Below are 16689 nucleotides of genomic sequence, written 5' to 3'. Positions count from 1 at the left end.
GTAGGGGGTCGGTTCTCGCTTGTCGCTTCCTCTAATACAGTCGCTATATTGCGGGTTATCTTGTATGCACTGTTCGCTCTCTGGCTGCTTCCATGGTCCCCAGCGCCGCCTATAGCCATTCGCCCGTTTATCCATTTCATCCAAGAGGATGTTGACAACATGGGTGGCAAAGAAACACTCCCGGGTGCTCGCAATGTGGGGTGCCACAACAAAGGGTGAAAATGTCTCTGTCAAATGTTGCGGCGGAGGCCGACGGTACCGGTTATTGCGACTGTCGGGATCTCATCTGACCATCTTGCATCTACCCATTCGCTCTCAACTCGTCCAACCCACCCACAAATGCTGCCCCGCCGTCTGCTCGCGGGCGCGCCACTCCGGGCGCGTGTCGCTGCAGCTCGGCACACACCTAGCGTGAAGCCCATGAGCTATGCGGCTCGTCAGCGCGCCGAAGAGCTCGACTCGTCGTTCGATGGTATGCTCGGCGGCAACACGGCCAAATTCGAGTCGGTCCACCTGAAACGCTCGTTGCCGTCCTACAATGTCGATGACGCCGACGTTTCTGCGGCAGCAACACGGTCCAAGACAAACCAAGACATCGTGGAGGAGGAAGAGGAGGGCCGTGACGAACGTCGGTCGCCTGCTGCTGTTCTCAGCACCAAGCGCATTGGTATGATCCGACTTCCGGAGGCTCTCGTCGAGAAAATCGAGGAAGCTATTGATGGTAAGTCACACATATGACGATCAACATTGCAGATCTGTGTTGACAGTAACACTACAGAGGCCGACAGCCCGCGTGACATTCGCAACGCGTACCTCCATCTTCTTGAGCCCACCAAAGAGAAGGCAGACAAGGCCGACCGCAAGAATTCACCCGAGCACGCTCTGGCTCGTGCGGCTGCCTTTCTGCCCGCGCAGTACGCGGTGACGCGCAACGTCATGGCAGAGTTGAACAGCCGTTTGGGTGGCGGCTTGACGGGTCCCATTCTTGAAGTGTCGGGTACCATCGGCCCCGGTCTCTGGGCCGCTGTCGAGACTGCTGGCCCTGATGTCGCTTCAGAGTACGCGCTCGTCCACCGTACTCGTCACGGTCTCGCTCTCGCCGAGCGCTTTGCCCAGCCCATCGACCAGCCCATGCAGTTCAAGCGTGACATTGTCGAGGTCGAGCTCTTGAGCACCCCGCAAGTGGCCTTGAGCTCGTTTGTGCTCACCACTCTGCCCAAGCCGAACAACCGTCAAACCCACCTCCGCCAGCTCTTGTCATTCAACGCCGACCACCTGGTTGTTCTCGAGCGTGCCGGCAAGGAGTCGTGGGAGGTCATGAAGGAGGCCCGCAAGTTCATCCTGTCGCAGAGCACCGATGAGAACCCCCTTCACATCACCGCCCCTTGCCCGCACGAGGAGGGCTGTCCACGCACCGAGGGCAAGGAGGCCTGTATGTTTGTGCAGCGCGTCCAGCGTCCTGGCTTTGTCCGCAAGACCAAGCACGGAAAGCGTGGCGAGGAGGACATGTCCTACACCTACCTCATCGTGTCCCGTGGCAAGCGTCCGCAGGCGGACGCCTCGTCGGTCGGCCGCATGGGAGCGGTGGCGAAGGAGCACATCACAAACCTTATCGCAAAGTCCGAGGGTTTCACCGAGCTGCACGAGGTCGAGGGCGGCGACGGCTTTGAGATGCTGTCCCTTAACACGAACGACATCCAGATCGAGTCTACCGGCGGGCCACAAGAAGAAGTCGACGAGCAGCTCCGCGCCGAGGCATACTCATGGCCCCGTCTCCTCGCCCCCGTCATGAAGCGCAGCGGCCATGTCGTCATGGACGCGTGCACCGCCGAGGGCAACGTTCAGCGTTGGCGCGTGGCCAAGTCTCACGGCAAGCAAGAGTACTACGACGCGCGCAAGCTCAACTGGGGCGACCTGTATCCACACGCCATCATGGGCAAGACTGAGATTCGCGACCGCGGTGTCCGCCGACTCGCCAAGGAGCAAGTCGAGGTCATTGACGACTTCAGCGCGTTCTACGCCGGGCTGGAGGAAAATGCGACTGAGGACAAGAAGCCGCAGCCCCCGCCAAAGGATCCGCTCATCGCCGCGCTCGAGGAGGTTGAGCTGGGCGATGGGTTTGATTCACCCGAGGTCGTTGCCAACGCCAAGGCAGCAAAGACAAAGAGAAAGGCAAAGGCCACCCGGGCCCAGACTGAGGCTGAAGCTGAGGCTGCGGCCGAGGCTGAGGCGGATGCCGTCGAGACCAACGCAAAGCCACTTCCCGTCGGCTTTTTTGAGTTATCACCTGCGGGCAAAAAGGCCCTTGAGGAGAACAATGCCCGTTGCGACGAGTTGCTCAGCACCGACGCGTCATGGCGCAAGTTTGTCTTGGAGCTTCCCCAGGATATGATCGACCAAATGTACCCCGAGGGCCTCCCCCCCTTCAAAGGTACTGACGAGGAGTTCGAGAACGCAATTCCGGTACACAAGCAATGGCAGGAGTCGGTCCGTAAGAGCCGTAGGGGCCGTAGCCACAAGAATAGGCGCCTCTTTTCGACGTCGGCCGTCGCTCGCAAGCCGGAGGACGACGTGGACGAGGACTGTGCCGTCGGTGAGGGCGGGTTCTCCCCGCACTCTCTGGGCGAGCCGAGGTTCCGCGAGGGACCCGACGACATCGCCGAGGACATTGACGAGGACTGCGCTGTTGGAGAAGGCGGATTTTCGCGTTCATCCTTGAGCGACCCGGACGACACCCGCCCTATGAGCAATGTGGCGTACCATTCGCCTAGACCTACGCGTCCCACTGGCCCCATCTCCAAGGACAAGGACGCCGATGCGGCGTCTTCGCTCGAAGGCGGTTTCTCGGCGTCGTCTCTTTCAGACCCCAAGTTCCGCAACGTTGAAGAGGTTGACGAGGACGTTGACGAGGACTATGCCATGGGCGAGGGTGGCTTTTCGCGCTCGTCGCTTTCGGACCCGGACTATGAGCGTGCCAAGGGCGCTGCCTCTTACGAGTCGCCTCGTCCATCCCGTCCCACCGAGCCCATCACTGCTTCTACCGATTTCCGCGCAGCCACCATGAAGCGTCCGTGGACCTCTGCTCTGGCCGACCCTCCCATGCGTACCAACGACTCGCCCGCTACTGCTCCCGGCCGCACCCCCGTGTCCAAGGTTGACCTGGAGGAAGTGGACGAGGAGTGTGCGTTTGGTGACGGCGAGTTTTCGCGTTCGTCGCTCTCCGACCCAGACTATGACCCACCTACCGGCACGTCTTACAAGTCGCCTCGCCCGACCCGGCCCGACGGCCCCATTCACAAGGACGAGGATGCCGACGCTGCGTCGTCCGGTGAAGGCTCGTTCTCGCGCTCCTCGTTCTCGGACCCTCCTGTGCGCGGTAGCAGCAGCAGCAGCAGCCAGCAGAAGCGTGGGTTCTCGACCCTCCAGAAGCGCGGTTTCGCCACTTCCGCTCGCGTCATGTCCGTCCGCCCCGCCGACCTCAGCGGCAGGGCAAAGGTCAACGTCGGCGAGCTGCACGCCATGCACAAGGCCGGTACCCCCATCACCGTCTTGACATGCTACGACTACCCCACTGCCCTCCTCATCTCGCGCGCCAACGTCGACGTTGCGCTTGTCGGCGACTCGCTGTCGCAGGTTGTTCTCGGCCACGACTCGACCACGCAGTTGACACTTGAGGAGATGGCCCACCACGTCCGTGCCGTCGCCCGCGGCGCTCGCCATGCCTTTATCATTGCCGATATGCCCTTTGGTTACGCCAACGCGTCGGTCAACGACGGCGTCCGTGCTGCCGTCCACCTCATCAAGGCCGGCGCCGACGGCATCAAGATTGAGGGCGGCAAGGAGATGCTCCCCCTCATCCGCCGTCTGGCTGAGACTGGCGTGCCCGTCATGCCCCACATTGGTCTCCAGCCCCAGCGCGCCGCCGCGACGGGCTACAAGGCACAGGCGCGTTCAGCCCTCGCTGCCGTCGAGCTCCTCGACACGGCCAAGCAGTGCGAGGAGGCCGGCGGGTTCGGGCTCCTCCTCGAAGCGATCCCGCACCAGATCGGCAAGATGATCACTGAGCGCAGCGGTATCCCCACTATCGGTATCGGTGCTGGCAACGCCACGTCGGGCCAGGTCCTCGTCCTCACCGACCTGCTGGGCACGTACGACCAGCAGCAGGATGACAACTGCTCGCACCCGCGTTTTGTCCGCCAGATGGGCAACGCGGGCCGCGAGTCGCGCAGGGCCGTCGACGAGTATGTCACCGAAGTGCGCGCGAGGAGTTTCCCCGCAACGGGCAAGGAGACGTACGGAATGCCCAAGCTGGAGCTCGACGAGCTCAACAACATCGTCAACACTGAATCCCCTGTACCAACTACACCATAGCATCGGCCACGTATCGTTTCTTTCTGTCTTTTCCCCATGCATCACTCAAAAAGGATATCAAATGCTTACATACACGTCTCTTTTATCTGTCTGTGGGGTTGCTGTATGGGTAGAAAAGGGGAGACAGAGACAGGTTGAATACAGCTGTAAGCTTATTGATTCGGACAAGCGTTGGACCAGTGGCCTGTTTCGCCACACTTGAAGCATTCGTCAGAACCCCCTCCTCCTCCAGCGCCGCTTCTCCCTCCGCTTCGTCCCCCTCCTCCACGTGAGGTGCTGCCGCGTGAAGGACCGCCGCCGCCATCTTCGTTGGGGCACGCATTGGCCCAGTGACCTGACTGGCCGCACTTGAAGCATTCTGATGGGTCAGCGCTGTGCAGGAGTGGAAACCCACCGCCAGATGATCCTCCACTGTTGCCACCTCGAGTCGTCTTGGTGCGGCTGGAGCCACCAGAGCGGGAGGTACCTTGGGATGTACCTGCTCTACCGCTCGGGCAAGCGTTGGACCAGTGGCCAGACTGGCCGCAGTTGAAGCAGTCTGAGAGTTAGCCAGCTACGGGTTCCATGCAAACTCACCTCCTGGTCCACTTCCTCCGACACCACCGCCGCCGCCACCTCTCCCGGAGAACGAGTCGCCAACGTCTCCGCCTTGCTCATCCCACTCAAAGAAACTGCAACGCGCTCTCGGGTTGTTTGGACACGACCTGGGGAATTAGCTCCAAGACAATATGTCTAGCTTACCAAAACCACCTGCCGTGGTTCGGGCCATCCTTGGTCACTTGAACGTGGTTAGCCTCGAGCTTGCACTCGCAGCGCACAGTGCCGTTGCGACGGCTCGGTGCATCCTGGTTTGATGGCCCGGCACGCGACCTCTTGGGCGGGGCGGGACCTCGCGACCCGCCGGCCTGGGGTTCAGAGTCTGCCCATTCCTGGCGCGTTAGCTCTGCGTGTCTGTGCGCCCGTCGAGCTACTCACAAAGAAGCCACACTGCTCGTCTTTCGGGTTGGGACAGGTGTAGAACTGTCGGCCAGGGTTGGCGGCTGACTGCGACGTTCGAAGAGCAGCTTGTTTGTCACAGCCACATTTCATAGAGTCGCCACCTTGGTCGTTTGCGTCTGTCTGGTTAGTACTGATCGAGGCTTTTCTGTGTACGTACCAGACTTGCGTTTCCTTGTGGACCCGGCGTCCGATGCGCCTCCACGTCCTCTGGTAGAGCCTCGAGTCGACGTGCTGCCCCTTGTACCGCGGGTGCCGCGCGTGCCCCTTGCTCTGGTCACTCGTCCACCACCGCGTGGAGCGTCGTCGTCGTCATCATCATCATCATCATCATCATCATCGTCGTCATCATTGTCGTCTTGGCGGGGACCACGACCGGCCGCGCCCGCACCTCCGCCTCGTCCACCGCGCGCTCCTCGTGTTCCGCGGGTTCCACGAGCACCGCGACCGCGTGCGGCCGCTCGGACAGCCTCTGCAGCTTCCCCATCGCCGCTGAGGTAGTCACAGACCGACTCGATGACAGTGTTGAACTCGCGCCTTGCCTTGACATAGACCTCTCTGTACTCTTCGACACTGGCATCCAGGACCTCGCTCTTGCGTTGTAAGCCGTCGCAGATGAGCTGCATCCGGTGCTCAGTCTCTCGGCGCAGGTGGGGCTTGCTGAGAGAACGATCAAAGCCGATGGCGTTGTAGCCTTCGACAAGACCGATGCCGAGCGTGGAGGGAACAAGATACTTTGTCTTTTGTTCAGACTTTGCAATCACGTACTCGCGGTCGATAATCTTGGCAATGTGCTCGGCGATAGTGGCGTCGGTACCGATTCCGTTCTTGTCCATGAGACCGACCAGGTCGGCTTCAGTCAAGAGGTTGGGCCGGCTGGTGGCACCCTCCTTGAGCTCACAGACAGAGGGCATAAACTCCTCCCCTTCTTGAAAGTCTGGAATGGGGTTGCTCGACCACTTGTCGTAAGGGTACACCTCGAGGTAGTTGCGGTGGAGAATGACTACGCCGCTGGCCGAGAAGAACTCGCCAGCAATCTCAATTTCTACCGTCGTCTGCTTTCCCTCGGCGTTTGTAGAACATGACGCAAGGAATCGACGAGTTACAAGCTCATACACGCGGCGCTCATCGGCGTCGAGATTGTTGACCGAGTTGGTGGGGTGAATTGGGGGGTGCGCCTTGTCGTTCTTCCTGCCGTTGCGAGGTTTCTGAAACGAACCGTCGAGCAGTCTTGCTGTCAGTAAAAGAGCAGTCACACCTGAACTCACTTTTGGGCATAGTCGCCCCAAACGTTGTCGTGTGTTTGCTTCCTAATGAGAGACTCAAAGTCAAAGTCCTTGTCGTACTGGTCGGTCTCGGTACGTGGGTAGCTTAGGAAACCCTTCTGGTAGAGCTTCTCGGCGAGCTGAGCAGTTAGCAAACCGGAGGTGCGCTCTTAACTTACATCCAGAACACGTTTCGGTGTCATGCCGAGCAGGCGAGATCCAGATTGCTGCAACTCCACAGTCGTGAGGGGAAGTGGCTTCCAGCGGCTCGTCGGCTTGGTCTCCACTTTAATGACGGTTGCCATTGGCCGCTCGATGCATTGCTCGTAGAGAATCATGGCAATCGGGAGGTCGAACAAGTGGTTGCGGCGCCATGAGAAGGCCACCTCGGTCGGCTCGCCACCTTCCTCATCGCTCTCACGAGTTGACGAGACGGCGATGTACCAGAATGGCTCGGGGACAAACGCTTGGACGCGCTTGTATTGGTCGACAACAAAACCAAGCGTAGGGAACTGGCAAGGACCTGATAGTTAGAACAAGGGCATTCAAGCAACTCACCGTAGCTGATCAGTTTGTCGTTGAGCTCGGGGACCCTGGCTGTGAGTGTTGTCGTCATGAATCGCGTAAACGCAGCGCCAATACGCAGGTCGAGGCAGATGCGCGCCTCGACGGCGTCCGCCTGGCGCATGTCGAGGTTATCTGCCGTACGACAGGCATTGTGGATCTGCCTGACAAGTCAGCCGACGGCGTTCTGGCCTCCAACTCACGCAGCAATAATCGCACTGAAGCGCGCACGCTTGACCACAATCCTAGGGTTTGCCTTGCGGCAGACAGCCGCGATTTCGGATCCAATGTGCTCGCCTTCCCTATCACAATCGGTCCAGATCATGAGGAGGTCGGCACGGCGCGATTCTGTCTGGAGGTTGCGCTCAATCTTCTTAAAGTCCTGGCGCTTGTTAGAGAGGGAAGGTCGTTTGGCTGTACTACTCACGGACGAGATGGAGGTGATGATCGGAGCATCAAAGAGGGCAAACGGGTCACACGAGCCCCATTTCCGATGATTATCGTCAAAGTCCTACGTATCAACCTAATATAAGTCATTGCAGCAACTCACGCTGCCCGTCAAGTGTCCTAGCACGCTTGTGACCGTAAAGTCGGCCCCTCCGCGGGGCGGTCCCAGAGGTGGAGGAAGGTTGTAGCTAAAGTCAAAGTTGCGAGTGTACTTGTGAAACCCATCACGCGAGGTTGAATCTCCACCTGAGAGGATCTGGGTAATGCTCTTGGCAATACTTGGCTTTTCTGCAACACACAGCACCTTCATCGTGCGACAGGCATTACGCCCAGCAGCGACAGGGAGGGCGTGTGGGCGGGTGGCAAAACGGGCTCCCGCAACCAAGTTGCGAGTAGCCTGGCTATGTAGGGTGTAGAGGATGGTGGGGGGTTAGGGCTAGGTATCAAAATGGGACGCTTGGGTGTCGTTGGAAGCGCAATGTGGATGGTATTGGTGAAGAGTAAAGGTTCATATGACTATCGCAAGTTGACGCGACTGACCTCCACCAGAGGGGTGTCTCGGTGTGTTTTTGTTGTCGGCGAATTTGATTCCGCTTGGTGGGCGCGACGATGACGTAAATAAAGGATCAGACGGATCACAAGCATCGTGTTCAAAGTCGTTGATAGTGCCTCTCCCCATGGCCCATGGCGACATGCATCTTGTTGCCGCTGCTGGATTGGTGGTGTGCGGCCGGGACTGGCTGCCGGGTACCCGAGTGGCGCAGGCTATCGACGAGGTGCTTGGAAAAGGTAAACGAAAGCTTGGAAATAGGTACCAATTCCAATGCGATTTTCCAACAGATCAACCCCAAGACACGCCACAACAAGGCGACAAGCCCATGTTGGGCGGCTTAAATAGCGCGGACGGGAGAGGGGGGGAACGTTGCGATCCAGTCTATCCTCCCCGCCTGATTGCTGTCTTTGAGACCACCCACCCATCCCTGCGACAAGAACGTCAACCCAAACCAGTGTGCGTTGTTTCTCGCTTGATCACTTTGCGGTACGACTGTGCGATCTGCGATGTGCGGGGTGTGGTGTGTCCCAACCGGATGCGTCACTCCCACTGTGCGGGGGGAGCGAGGAGCGAGAAGCTGACCCCCGCCCAGAGCGTTTCCCTGCAACCTCCCTGCAACCCCCGTTATTGAATTCGAGTCAGGCTCCAACCGACCATCCACGGCGGTTTTTTTTTCTCTCTCACCCAACTCCCGATCTCAGCCATTGATCCAGCCCGGACGGGATCAAAATTTCCCCGCGCCATTTGCTAGAGCGCAACCTTGACTCCGCCGCCGCCGCCCAGCGCCTCGTCGTTTACCATCTCACATCCCAGCGCCCGTGGCTCTCATACGCCCCCCGCGCGCCCAAACCAAGCACGCCAGCCCGTTCCAGCCAGCCAGCCCAGCGCCAGCCGCCAGCCAACTTTGCCCAGGTCCCGACAACCCCCCCACTACCCACTAGCTTTTTAACACCTCTCTCTCTTTCATCCCATGCCCCTCCTCCGCTCCCTCACAAACCCCCTCCGCACCTCCCTCGCTGCAAACTCTGCTAGGTCGTTCGTCAGGATGTCTTCGTCTATCCCCATCCCCACCGACTTTGTGAGTTGCCCATGGGTCTGCAGCACTGCCTGGACTCCCCCACGCCAGCGAGATCTGGTTTTCTGACATGACACGTAGAACGCCTGCCTCTACCAGCCTCTGGCTGAGGCCGACCCCGAGGTCCAGGCCATCGTCGAGAAGGAGACCTGGCGTCAGTTCTCGGGTCTCGAGCTCATTGCCTCGGAGGTGAGTTTTGACCTATCCATCTCTCTGTTTCTGTGTTTTTTTTCTTCTTGTTACCAGAAACAGGCGAGATGGCAGGAGTCGGGCCGCCCCCACTGACTATTTTTTTCTAGAACCTCACCTCGCTCGCCGTCATGGAAGCCAACGGCTCGATCCTCACCAACAAGTACTCTGAGGGTCTCCCCGGTGCCCGCTACTACGGCGGTAACGAGTTCATTGACCAGCTCGAGAACCTCACCCGTGCCCGTGCCCTCAAGGCCTTCAACCTTGACCCCGCCGTCTGGGGCGTCAACGTTCAGCCCTACTCGGGCTCGACTGCCAACTTTGCTGCTTTCACTGCCCTGATCAACCCCCAGGACCGTGTCATGGGTCTCGGCCTCCCCGACGGTGGCCACCTTACCCACGGCTACTACACCGCCAAGAAGAAGATCACCGCCTCGTCGATCTACTTCCAGTCGTTCCCTTACCGTGTTGACCCCACCACCGGCTACATCGACTACGAGCAGCTCGCTACCAACGCCAACATCTACAAGCCCCGCCTCATCGTTTGCGGTGGCTCCGCCTACCCCCGTGACTGGGAGTACGCTCGCCTCCGCAAGATTGCCGACGGCCAGGGTGCTTACCTCATGTCCGACATGGCCCACATCTCGGGTCTCGTTGCCGCCGGTGAGCAGGCCTCGCCCTTCGAGTTCTGTGACGTTGTCACCACCACCACCCACAAGACTCTCCGTGGCCCCCGCGCCGGTCTCATCTTCTTCCGCAAGGACAAGGAGGCCGACCTCGAGGCCCGTGTCAACGGTGCCGTCTTCCCCGCTTGCCAGGGTGGCCCCCACAACAACACCATTGCCGGTATCGCCGTTGCCCTCAAGCAGGCCGCCGACCCCGCCTGGAAGCTCTACGCCAAGCAGGTCCGCGCCAACGCCGCCGCTATGGCCGCTGTCCTCTTCAAGCACGGCTACCGCCTCCAGACCGACGGCACTGAGAACCACCTCATCCTCTGGGACCTCCGCCCCATCGGCCTCACCGGCTCCAAGGTTGAGAAGATCTGTGACGCCGTCCACATCACCCTCAACAAGAACGCCGTTGCCGGTGACACCTCGGCCATTGTTCCCGGTGGTGTCCGTATCGGCACTTCGGCCCTCACTTCGCGTTCCATGACCGAGAAGGACGTCGAGCAGGTTGCCGAGTTCCTCCACCGCGTCGTCCAGATCTCCCTCACCACCCAGAAGGAGGCCGGCTCGAAGCTCCTCAAGGACTTCGTCAAGGCTTACGAGTCGGGTGAGGGTGAGGCCCCCAAGCTTATCGCCGAGCTCAAGAAGGACGTCCTTGCCTTCAGCACTTCATTCCCACTCGCGGGAGTTAGGGAGAGCGCCAACATCAAGCGCTTTGACTAAACAAGCTCAAAAAATGGAGTGCTCGCGATCGGAAGAGTGTAGATAGTCGACCAAACGACCCCTTGGGCGGTTGACTTCCGAGATTCGCGTATAGGATGATGAAGGCACAGGATTCAACTGGCAAACCAAAAAGATTGTACTAGAGTATCATTCACCTGATGCACCTCGACCCAGAGGAGTTATTGCGGACAGAGCGTTGCACGGAAGATGATGCTGCAGATGAGGTGAAAGCCACCTGGGGGTTTCAAACGAATTTCTAATGGGAATTTACTTTAGCTCCTAATGTGAAATTGCTCCCATTCTAATGTATATACTTCCGCTAATTCAAACGGCCAATTCCCACTGCGTCCTTCTCACGCTCCCGACTTTTAGCATAATGTGTTTCTGGGAGACACAGCGGGGAACGGGGTGTGGCGTCTACGGCCTCAATACCACTGCACTGCTGCACTCGACCGCGTCCACTGCTCGTGACGAGGTGCGCCGCTACGCGAGACTTTTTTCAGAGGCACCTGACGTGATCACAAGATTCGTATCATTCCAGAACAAATCTAAACGCCGGTACGCCGGCTCGTGGCCCGCAGCCCGCGTACCCGCGTACCGCGTCTTGTTCCGTCGGCTCACTCAGAGGCATCTCGAGATATTCCAGATTGGCACATTACGTTTTACGGCGGGAGGTGTGGCTTGCCTGCAGATGCCTGGCTGGCACGCCGCCGACGGTGTGCCCGCTCAGGCTGCTACGGACGCCGGGACGCCTGCACGCCTGGAGAGGGAGATGATGAAAGGTGGGTTCGGCCCCAGATCCGTAGATAAGAGGTTTCCAAGGGCTGGCCTGAAGTGTCAATTGGCAGGCAAGGCCGTGTACCCTTCCATGGGGGGCTTGTGCGAGCCTGTAACTCGTCGAGTCTAGCGAAATGGTAGGGTAGTCGAAGGGTGGTCGCGTATTTCGTGAGCAATAGAGCAACTGGCGCGAGCCCTGCTCCAGGACGTGGCAACCCTGCCCTTGGATGACCGATGGACCCTCGAGTGCGAGAGGTCTGCTGCGACATCTGTAGCTGGCGGGATCACGGGGGGCCGTGGACCATGGAATGTTGCAGCTCGTTCGCCAGACGCGCAGACGGGGATATATAGAGTGTCGTGAGGTTGACTGACTGGAAGCACAACTCGACATCCTCAGCGACACGACAACGCTCGTCAGCTTGTGGTTCGCAGGAGTGACTGATCTTCGGGCTGAGGTGTTGAGGACGTTCGCGCCGGAGAAATGGCAGTGGTCCAATGATCCAGTGCAACAGTGAGAAGACATCCAGTGCAGTGTGGCTTAGCACTCATCCAGCTTCCACCCAGCCATGTCGAAAGTGACTGGGGCTCAGAAGAAGACAGGTGAGGTATATTATGAGGCCCAGTGGCGAAGGTTCCGCCACCGCCGGCTTCTGGCCACTGGAATGGATGAGGGCAGGAAATGCTCCCCGTATGCATATGCTCGTCCCAACCTTGCCAGATCCGTATGGCAAAAGCAGCCAGAAGCAGCACCCACAGTGCGCAGCAGGTGCGCTCTGGCGCTGGTGGGAACAGGCACGCCTCTCGTCCATGCGGCTCCTTTTGGCGTGTCGCTGTGCGCAGCGTGCAACCGCAGCGGCATCAAGCCAAACCCTTAGTACTCCACACAACGAGCACGTCCCATCGCCGCCTTCCTGGCATTCACTTTCTTTAATCCTTCAGCGTTGGGCCCATTGCAGTTGACTCTCTCGACTCTCTACTCTACAGCCCCCTCGACATCCTTTCCAACTGGCAACCATTACACGTCGCCATGGTCAGCCTGGGAGCGTTGTACCCGCGCGCATTGCAGCGGCTAAACCGCCGCTCGCCAATGACCAGAATCGCCCTCGCCGTGTTCATCTCGTTCGCCTTCATCTCGCTGTATCTCTACCACAGGTTCAACATCTGGCTCGACCTTGTCTATACGTACCGCGACAGACACATGTTCTACGTGATATCCAAGTACGCGCCAAAATGGTACTCTGAGCAGCTCATCAAGGAGCTCTTCCCCACCGACGAGTTCCCTCACAAGTTCCCGCCAGTCATCCCTGCGCTCATGGATGCGCCTTGGATCGGATCATGGGATGTCCCAAAGCTCCAGGTCCCTCCCAGCACTGCTGCATCCAAGCAGGCCAGCTCGCAGCGTGGCATCGGCCCGTACCACCCCACCACCCCCGCGTTCCTCATGCTCCACATCTTCAGCTCCCCCACACGCAAGGGTGCTGCGCGTCGCGCGTTTATCCGCGAACGCCACCCGTTGTTCTCCATTCCCAAGGGCTACCGACACTTGGTCGAAGTCAAGTTTGTCATTGGGTTCACGTCCGAGGACCGCGATGACAGTTGGCAGAAGCAGGACGAGGTGGAGCGCGAGCAGGAAACGCATGGCGACCTCCTCCAGATCCCGGGGCTCAAGAATGGCGAGAACATGAACGAGGGAAAGACCATCATGTGAGCTGCTTCCCACTGGACAGCGAGCTGACAAACCAGGTGGATGCAGTACGTTGGTCGCCAGGGCGCACGCGAGGCGCAATGGGTGTTGTAAGTGGCAAAAGAAAGCCCGGGCGAGTGGAGAGCTCACGCGCGCCCAGGAAATGCGACGACGACGCCATCCCAATCCTGCCCAACATGCTTCCCGAGCTCTTGGAGCTCAACGCCAGGGACCCAGCCTTCGTCGGAACCGCCTTGGGAAGGTGGCCGGGTTCTGTCTATCAGCACTCTGGATTTACCTATGGTTTCTCGTGGGGAGTCGTGAGTCTGCCACCGCCTTTATCGGTGACCGTGTCGCTAACGCCCCCAGATCAAGACTCTGTCTGCCGCCAAGCTGCCGTGGGAGGTGGTCACGCGCTCCCACCACGAGGACATGCACACGGGAGAGATCATGCTGGGCCTCCCCTCCAAGCCCAGCTACCGTCACGTGGACATTGAGTGCTACCGCACGAACGACTGCACCAAAGAGCAAAAGGATGCCATCAACAAGGCCCTCTACCACAATCTCCCAGAAGAGACGTGGGAGCCATGGCCGTCCCGCGACAAGCGTACCACCCTGCGCCTCGTCGACTGGGAAGGGCGTCTCAACGACTATGGAGAGCCGTGGACACACGACTTCCGTGATGCCGTCGGCTGGCACGGGTTCAAGTCGGATGAGGTAAGCTAGGCAGCGACGTCTGTAAGCTGACACAGTACAGTCCTATGACAACGCGTACAACAAGCTCATTGCCGACTTCCGCTCTACTGGCCGCGAATACGAGTGGGTCGTGCCCCGCAACATGCGCAAGTTCAAGTTTGCGGACGAGCTCTAGGTTGTGTTGTTGGACGGCGCATCTTTGGTTTGGGATGTGGGGCGTGGGCCACTAGATTATACAGTCCTAGACTGCTGGCGCGTGCAGCGCGAGCGACCGACTCGGCCCAGAGGGAGTGACAGATCCCGTACGTCTGTGACGTTGTAATCCTTGTACCGTGTCTGCTTTTATGGAATATGAGGGATTTGACAACCGGGCCCGATGGGGGCAGGTCTGCAGAAACAAACTGTGACCATAAAGCCTGACATGCCTGGATGGATTGTTGCCCGTTGTCTGTTTCTCAGGGCAGTCTAAAACGCACTACAGCATATGGTCGGTCTTAATCTCTACCATAAGGAGTCCGTCAGAGCGTGAATTACGCAGAATGCCTGACTTGTGCTGTCTGCCTATCGTGTAAGGCTGGTTCTTGCTGCGCCCAGGAGGATTGGACACAAGGTATGCCCAGCTTGGGAATACGGTCTCCATCTGATGGGTAGGGGAGCCGTGGGCATGGCAGATGGGAGGATGTGGTGGCGGTGGTGATGGCCAAGGGAGCAGGTGATGGTGGTGAAGCGGAAAAGTGCTCACAGGTCCATCCCATCTTGATTCCGCGGCTCGGACTGTGCCACGGACTGTGCCACCCAACGGCCACTGCATCACGAAGGGTGCAGTGGCAGCATCTCGATAGGCGACAGGCGACAGACTGTGCGGAACCCACTTGAACTGTTGGTCACGGTCGGTTAGCTTGCTACTGACAAATCCCACGGAGGCGAAGGGCAGTAACGAACAGGACAGCACAATATTAATGGCAGGGCAGTAAAGCCACAAGCTTCAGCACTTTCACAAGTTGCATTGGTTCTTTCAAGATTCAGCGCTGAGCAGCTCCGAGCTTAGTTGTCAGCCATGATCCACGACCAGGCGGCGGGGGCTATGGAGTCAGTATACACCATATCTGTAGTAGAGAGCGCTAGGCTAAGACGACTTACTGTACTCGGGGAGCTCGCTCTCGGTGAACCAAAGGCCAATCTCCTTGGTAGCGGCATCGAACGAGTCCGACTGGAAGATCGGTCAGAACTACAACTTCCGTGAGTAGAGAATGGAGGCTCACAGCGTGAATAAGGTTCCTACCAACAGAGACGGCGTACTGGCCACGGATGGATCCGGGGTCGGCTGCAGATGTTAGAGAGGTCGGAAGAGGCAGACAAGAGGTTGAAGGAGTAGAAAACTCACACTCCTGGGGGTTGGTGGCGCCTACGATGCGGCGGCCCTGGCGGATGACGTCCTTGCCCTCCCAGACCCTGCTTGTCAGCACTCGCACAGCATGTAGTGGGAAAGAAAGAGGGTTCGTGAATGCGGGTGACAAGGTGTTGAAAAAAGTGGGGGGTGTGGCGCCGATCCCGCCACACTGCCACATTTGGCACCGTCCACCAAGTTGCACTGCCGCAAACCAAACGGCCACTCACATGGCGACGACGGGGGTGCCCGAGGTGATGTACTTGACGAGGCCGGCGTAGAAGGGGCGGGCCGAGAGGTCCTCGTAGTGCTCCTTGGCGAGGTCCTGCGAAGGGACGAGCGACTTGATGCTGAAAGGCACGGTCAGCAAACTGCCTGCACCAACAAAACAGTGGGGCAACTCACGCAACAAGCTTGAAGCCGCGCTCTTATATGTCAGCTCCTATCTCTTGACCCATGCGGACATACCCTCGAAGCGCTGGACAATCTGCAATGTCAGCCACAGCCAATACATAGGGTAACTTACCTTGCCAACAAGCTGGCGCGACATGCCGTCGGGCTTGATCTGTCTGTAAGCCTGCTGTCCTGCTGTAGAGTATACGCACCATGACGAACGAGCGCTCCGAGTCGGTCTTGTACTCGCCGGCGATGGTCTTGGCGCCCTCCATGTGAGCGGCCTGGGTGCCTACGGTCACGTTAGCACGTGTGTTGAGGTTTGGGTGCGAGGGCAAGGCGCCAGGGACTGCGCGGGACTGCGAGGTTCCAACGCGTCCGTCTACTTACTCTGGTAGAGAGCAAAGCCAGCAACGGCGGCACCGGCAGCGGCGGCGACGGCACCGTAACGGGGAGCAGCGCGAGCGGGCTGGGTCGAGAAGGCGCGGACTGGAGAATGTCAGCCGAGGATCCTTAATAAGATGGGTTATTCCACGGCGGTACTCACCCGACTGGCGCGAAGCGACGCGGAGACCTGCAAGTCAGCTGGACGTCCCATGGATCAGTACAATGCTGCTACACACCCTGGCGGACGGAGTTGGCAAACATTTTGTTCTTGTGAGTGGTGAGTGAAGGGGGTGGAAGAGGAGTCTTGAATGTCCTCCCACTTTTGAACTGGACCGTTCCGTCATGACCCCGAGACACACCCCATCGGGCGTCCGTCCTATCGCTGATCGCCGTTCCAATCCACCATTTCGGCCCGATGGCCCACCTCGCAGCGTGGCGGACGGAGTGGAGGGGTCTCATGCGTCATGCAGCTCCCAACTTTTATTCCATCGTTCTCGCACTCTCAACACCATGC

At 59.1% G+C, this 16689-nt stretch overlaps 5 protein-coding genes across 5 annotated transcripts; 3 read left to right on the top strand and 2 right to left on the bottom strand.

The window, feature by feature from the left end:
• Window positions 1–339: 339 nt before the first annotated feature.
• EHS24_007107 (uncharacterized protein) lies at window positions 340–4371 on the top strand (the record flags this gene model as incomplete). Its single annotated transcript, XM_028622483.1, has 2 exons — window positions 340–721; window positions 779–4371. The coding sequence occupies 2 exons, from the start codon at window positions 340–342 to the stop codon at window positions 4369–4371; spliced, it is 3975 nt and encodes a 1324-aa protein (XP_028477375.1).
• A 483-nt stretch (window positions 4372–4854) lies between these two features.
• Window positions 4855–7953, bottom strand: TOP3 (DNA topoisomerase; the record flags this gene model as incomplete). Its single annotated transcript, XM_028622482.1, has 11 exons — window positions 4855–4889; window positions 4948–5042; window positions 5113–5300; window positions 5347–5435; window positions 5528–6597; window positions 6636–6760; window positions 6812–7098; window positions 7191–7360; window positions 7400–7578; window positions 7624–7707; window positions 7747–7953. The coding sequence occupies 11 exons, from the start codon at window positions 7951–7953 to the stop codon at window positions 4855–4857; spliced, it is 2529 nt and encodes an 842-aa protein (XP_028477374.1).
• A 1213-nt stretch (window positions 7954–9166) lies between these two features.
• On the top strand, window positions 9167–10851 carry SHM2 (Serine hydroxymethyltransferase, cytosolic; the record flags this gene model as incomplete). Its single annotated transcript, XM_028622481.1, has 3 exons — window positions 9167–9274; window positions 9353–9460; window positions 9571–10851. The coding sequence occupies 3 exons, from the start codon at window positions 9167–9169 to the stop codon at window positions 10849–10851; spliced, it is 1497 nt and encodes a 498-aa protein (XP_028477373.1).
• A 376-nt stretch (window positions 10852–11227) lies between these two features.
• On the top strand, window positions 11228–14183 carry EHS24_007104 (uncharacterized protein; the record flags this gene model as incomplete). The annotated part of the gene is made up of 9 exons (XM_028622480.1): window positions 11228–11326; window positions 11393–11633; window positions 12007–12139; window positions 12193–12228; window positions 12568–13332; window positions 13372–13422; window positions 13473–13632; window positions 13682–14029; window positions 14070–14183. The coding sequence occupies 9 exons, from the start codon at window positions 11228–11230 to the stop codon at window positions 14181–14183; spliced, it is 1947 nt and encodes a 648-aa protein (XP_028477372.1).
• A 300-nt stretch (window positions 14184–14483) lies between these two features.
• Window positions 14484–16436, bottom strand: EHS24_007103 (uncharacterized protein; the record flags this gene model as incomplete). The annotated part of the gene is made up of 13 exons (XM_028622479.1): window positions 14484–14885; window positions 14951–15036; window positions 15149–15218; window positions 15271–15332; window positions 15393–15460; window positions 15626–15745; window positions 15801–15822; window positions 15864–15882; window positions 15922–15954; window positions 16001–16080; window positions 16179–16277; window positions 16336–16362; window positions 16412–16436. 13 exons carry the CDS (start codon window positions 16434–16436, stop codon window positions 14484–14486), a joined length of 1113 nt encoding a protein of 370 aa, XP_028477371.1.
• Window positions 16437–16689: the final 253 nt, after the last annotated feature.

The sequence above is a fragment of the Apiotrichum porosum genome (assembly GCF_003942205.1).
Source record: "Apiotrichum porosum strain DSM 27194 chromosome Unknown scaffold_4, whole genome shotgun sequence".
Classification (NCBI taxonomy): Eukaryota; Fungi; Basidiomycota; class Tremellomycetes; order Trichosporonales; family Trichosporonaceae; genus Apiotrichum; species Apiotrichum porosum.
The sequence above is the reverse complement of the archived record's forward strand: the minus strand, read 5'-3'. Positions and strand labels throughout refer to the sequence as shown.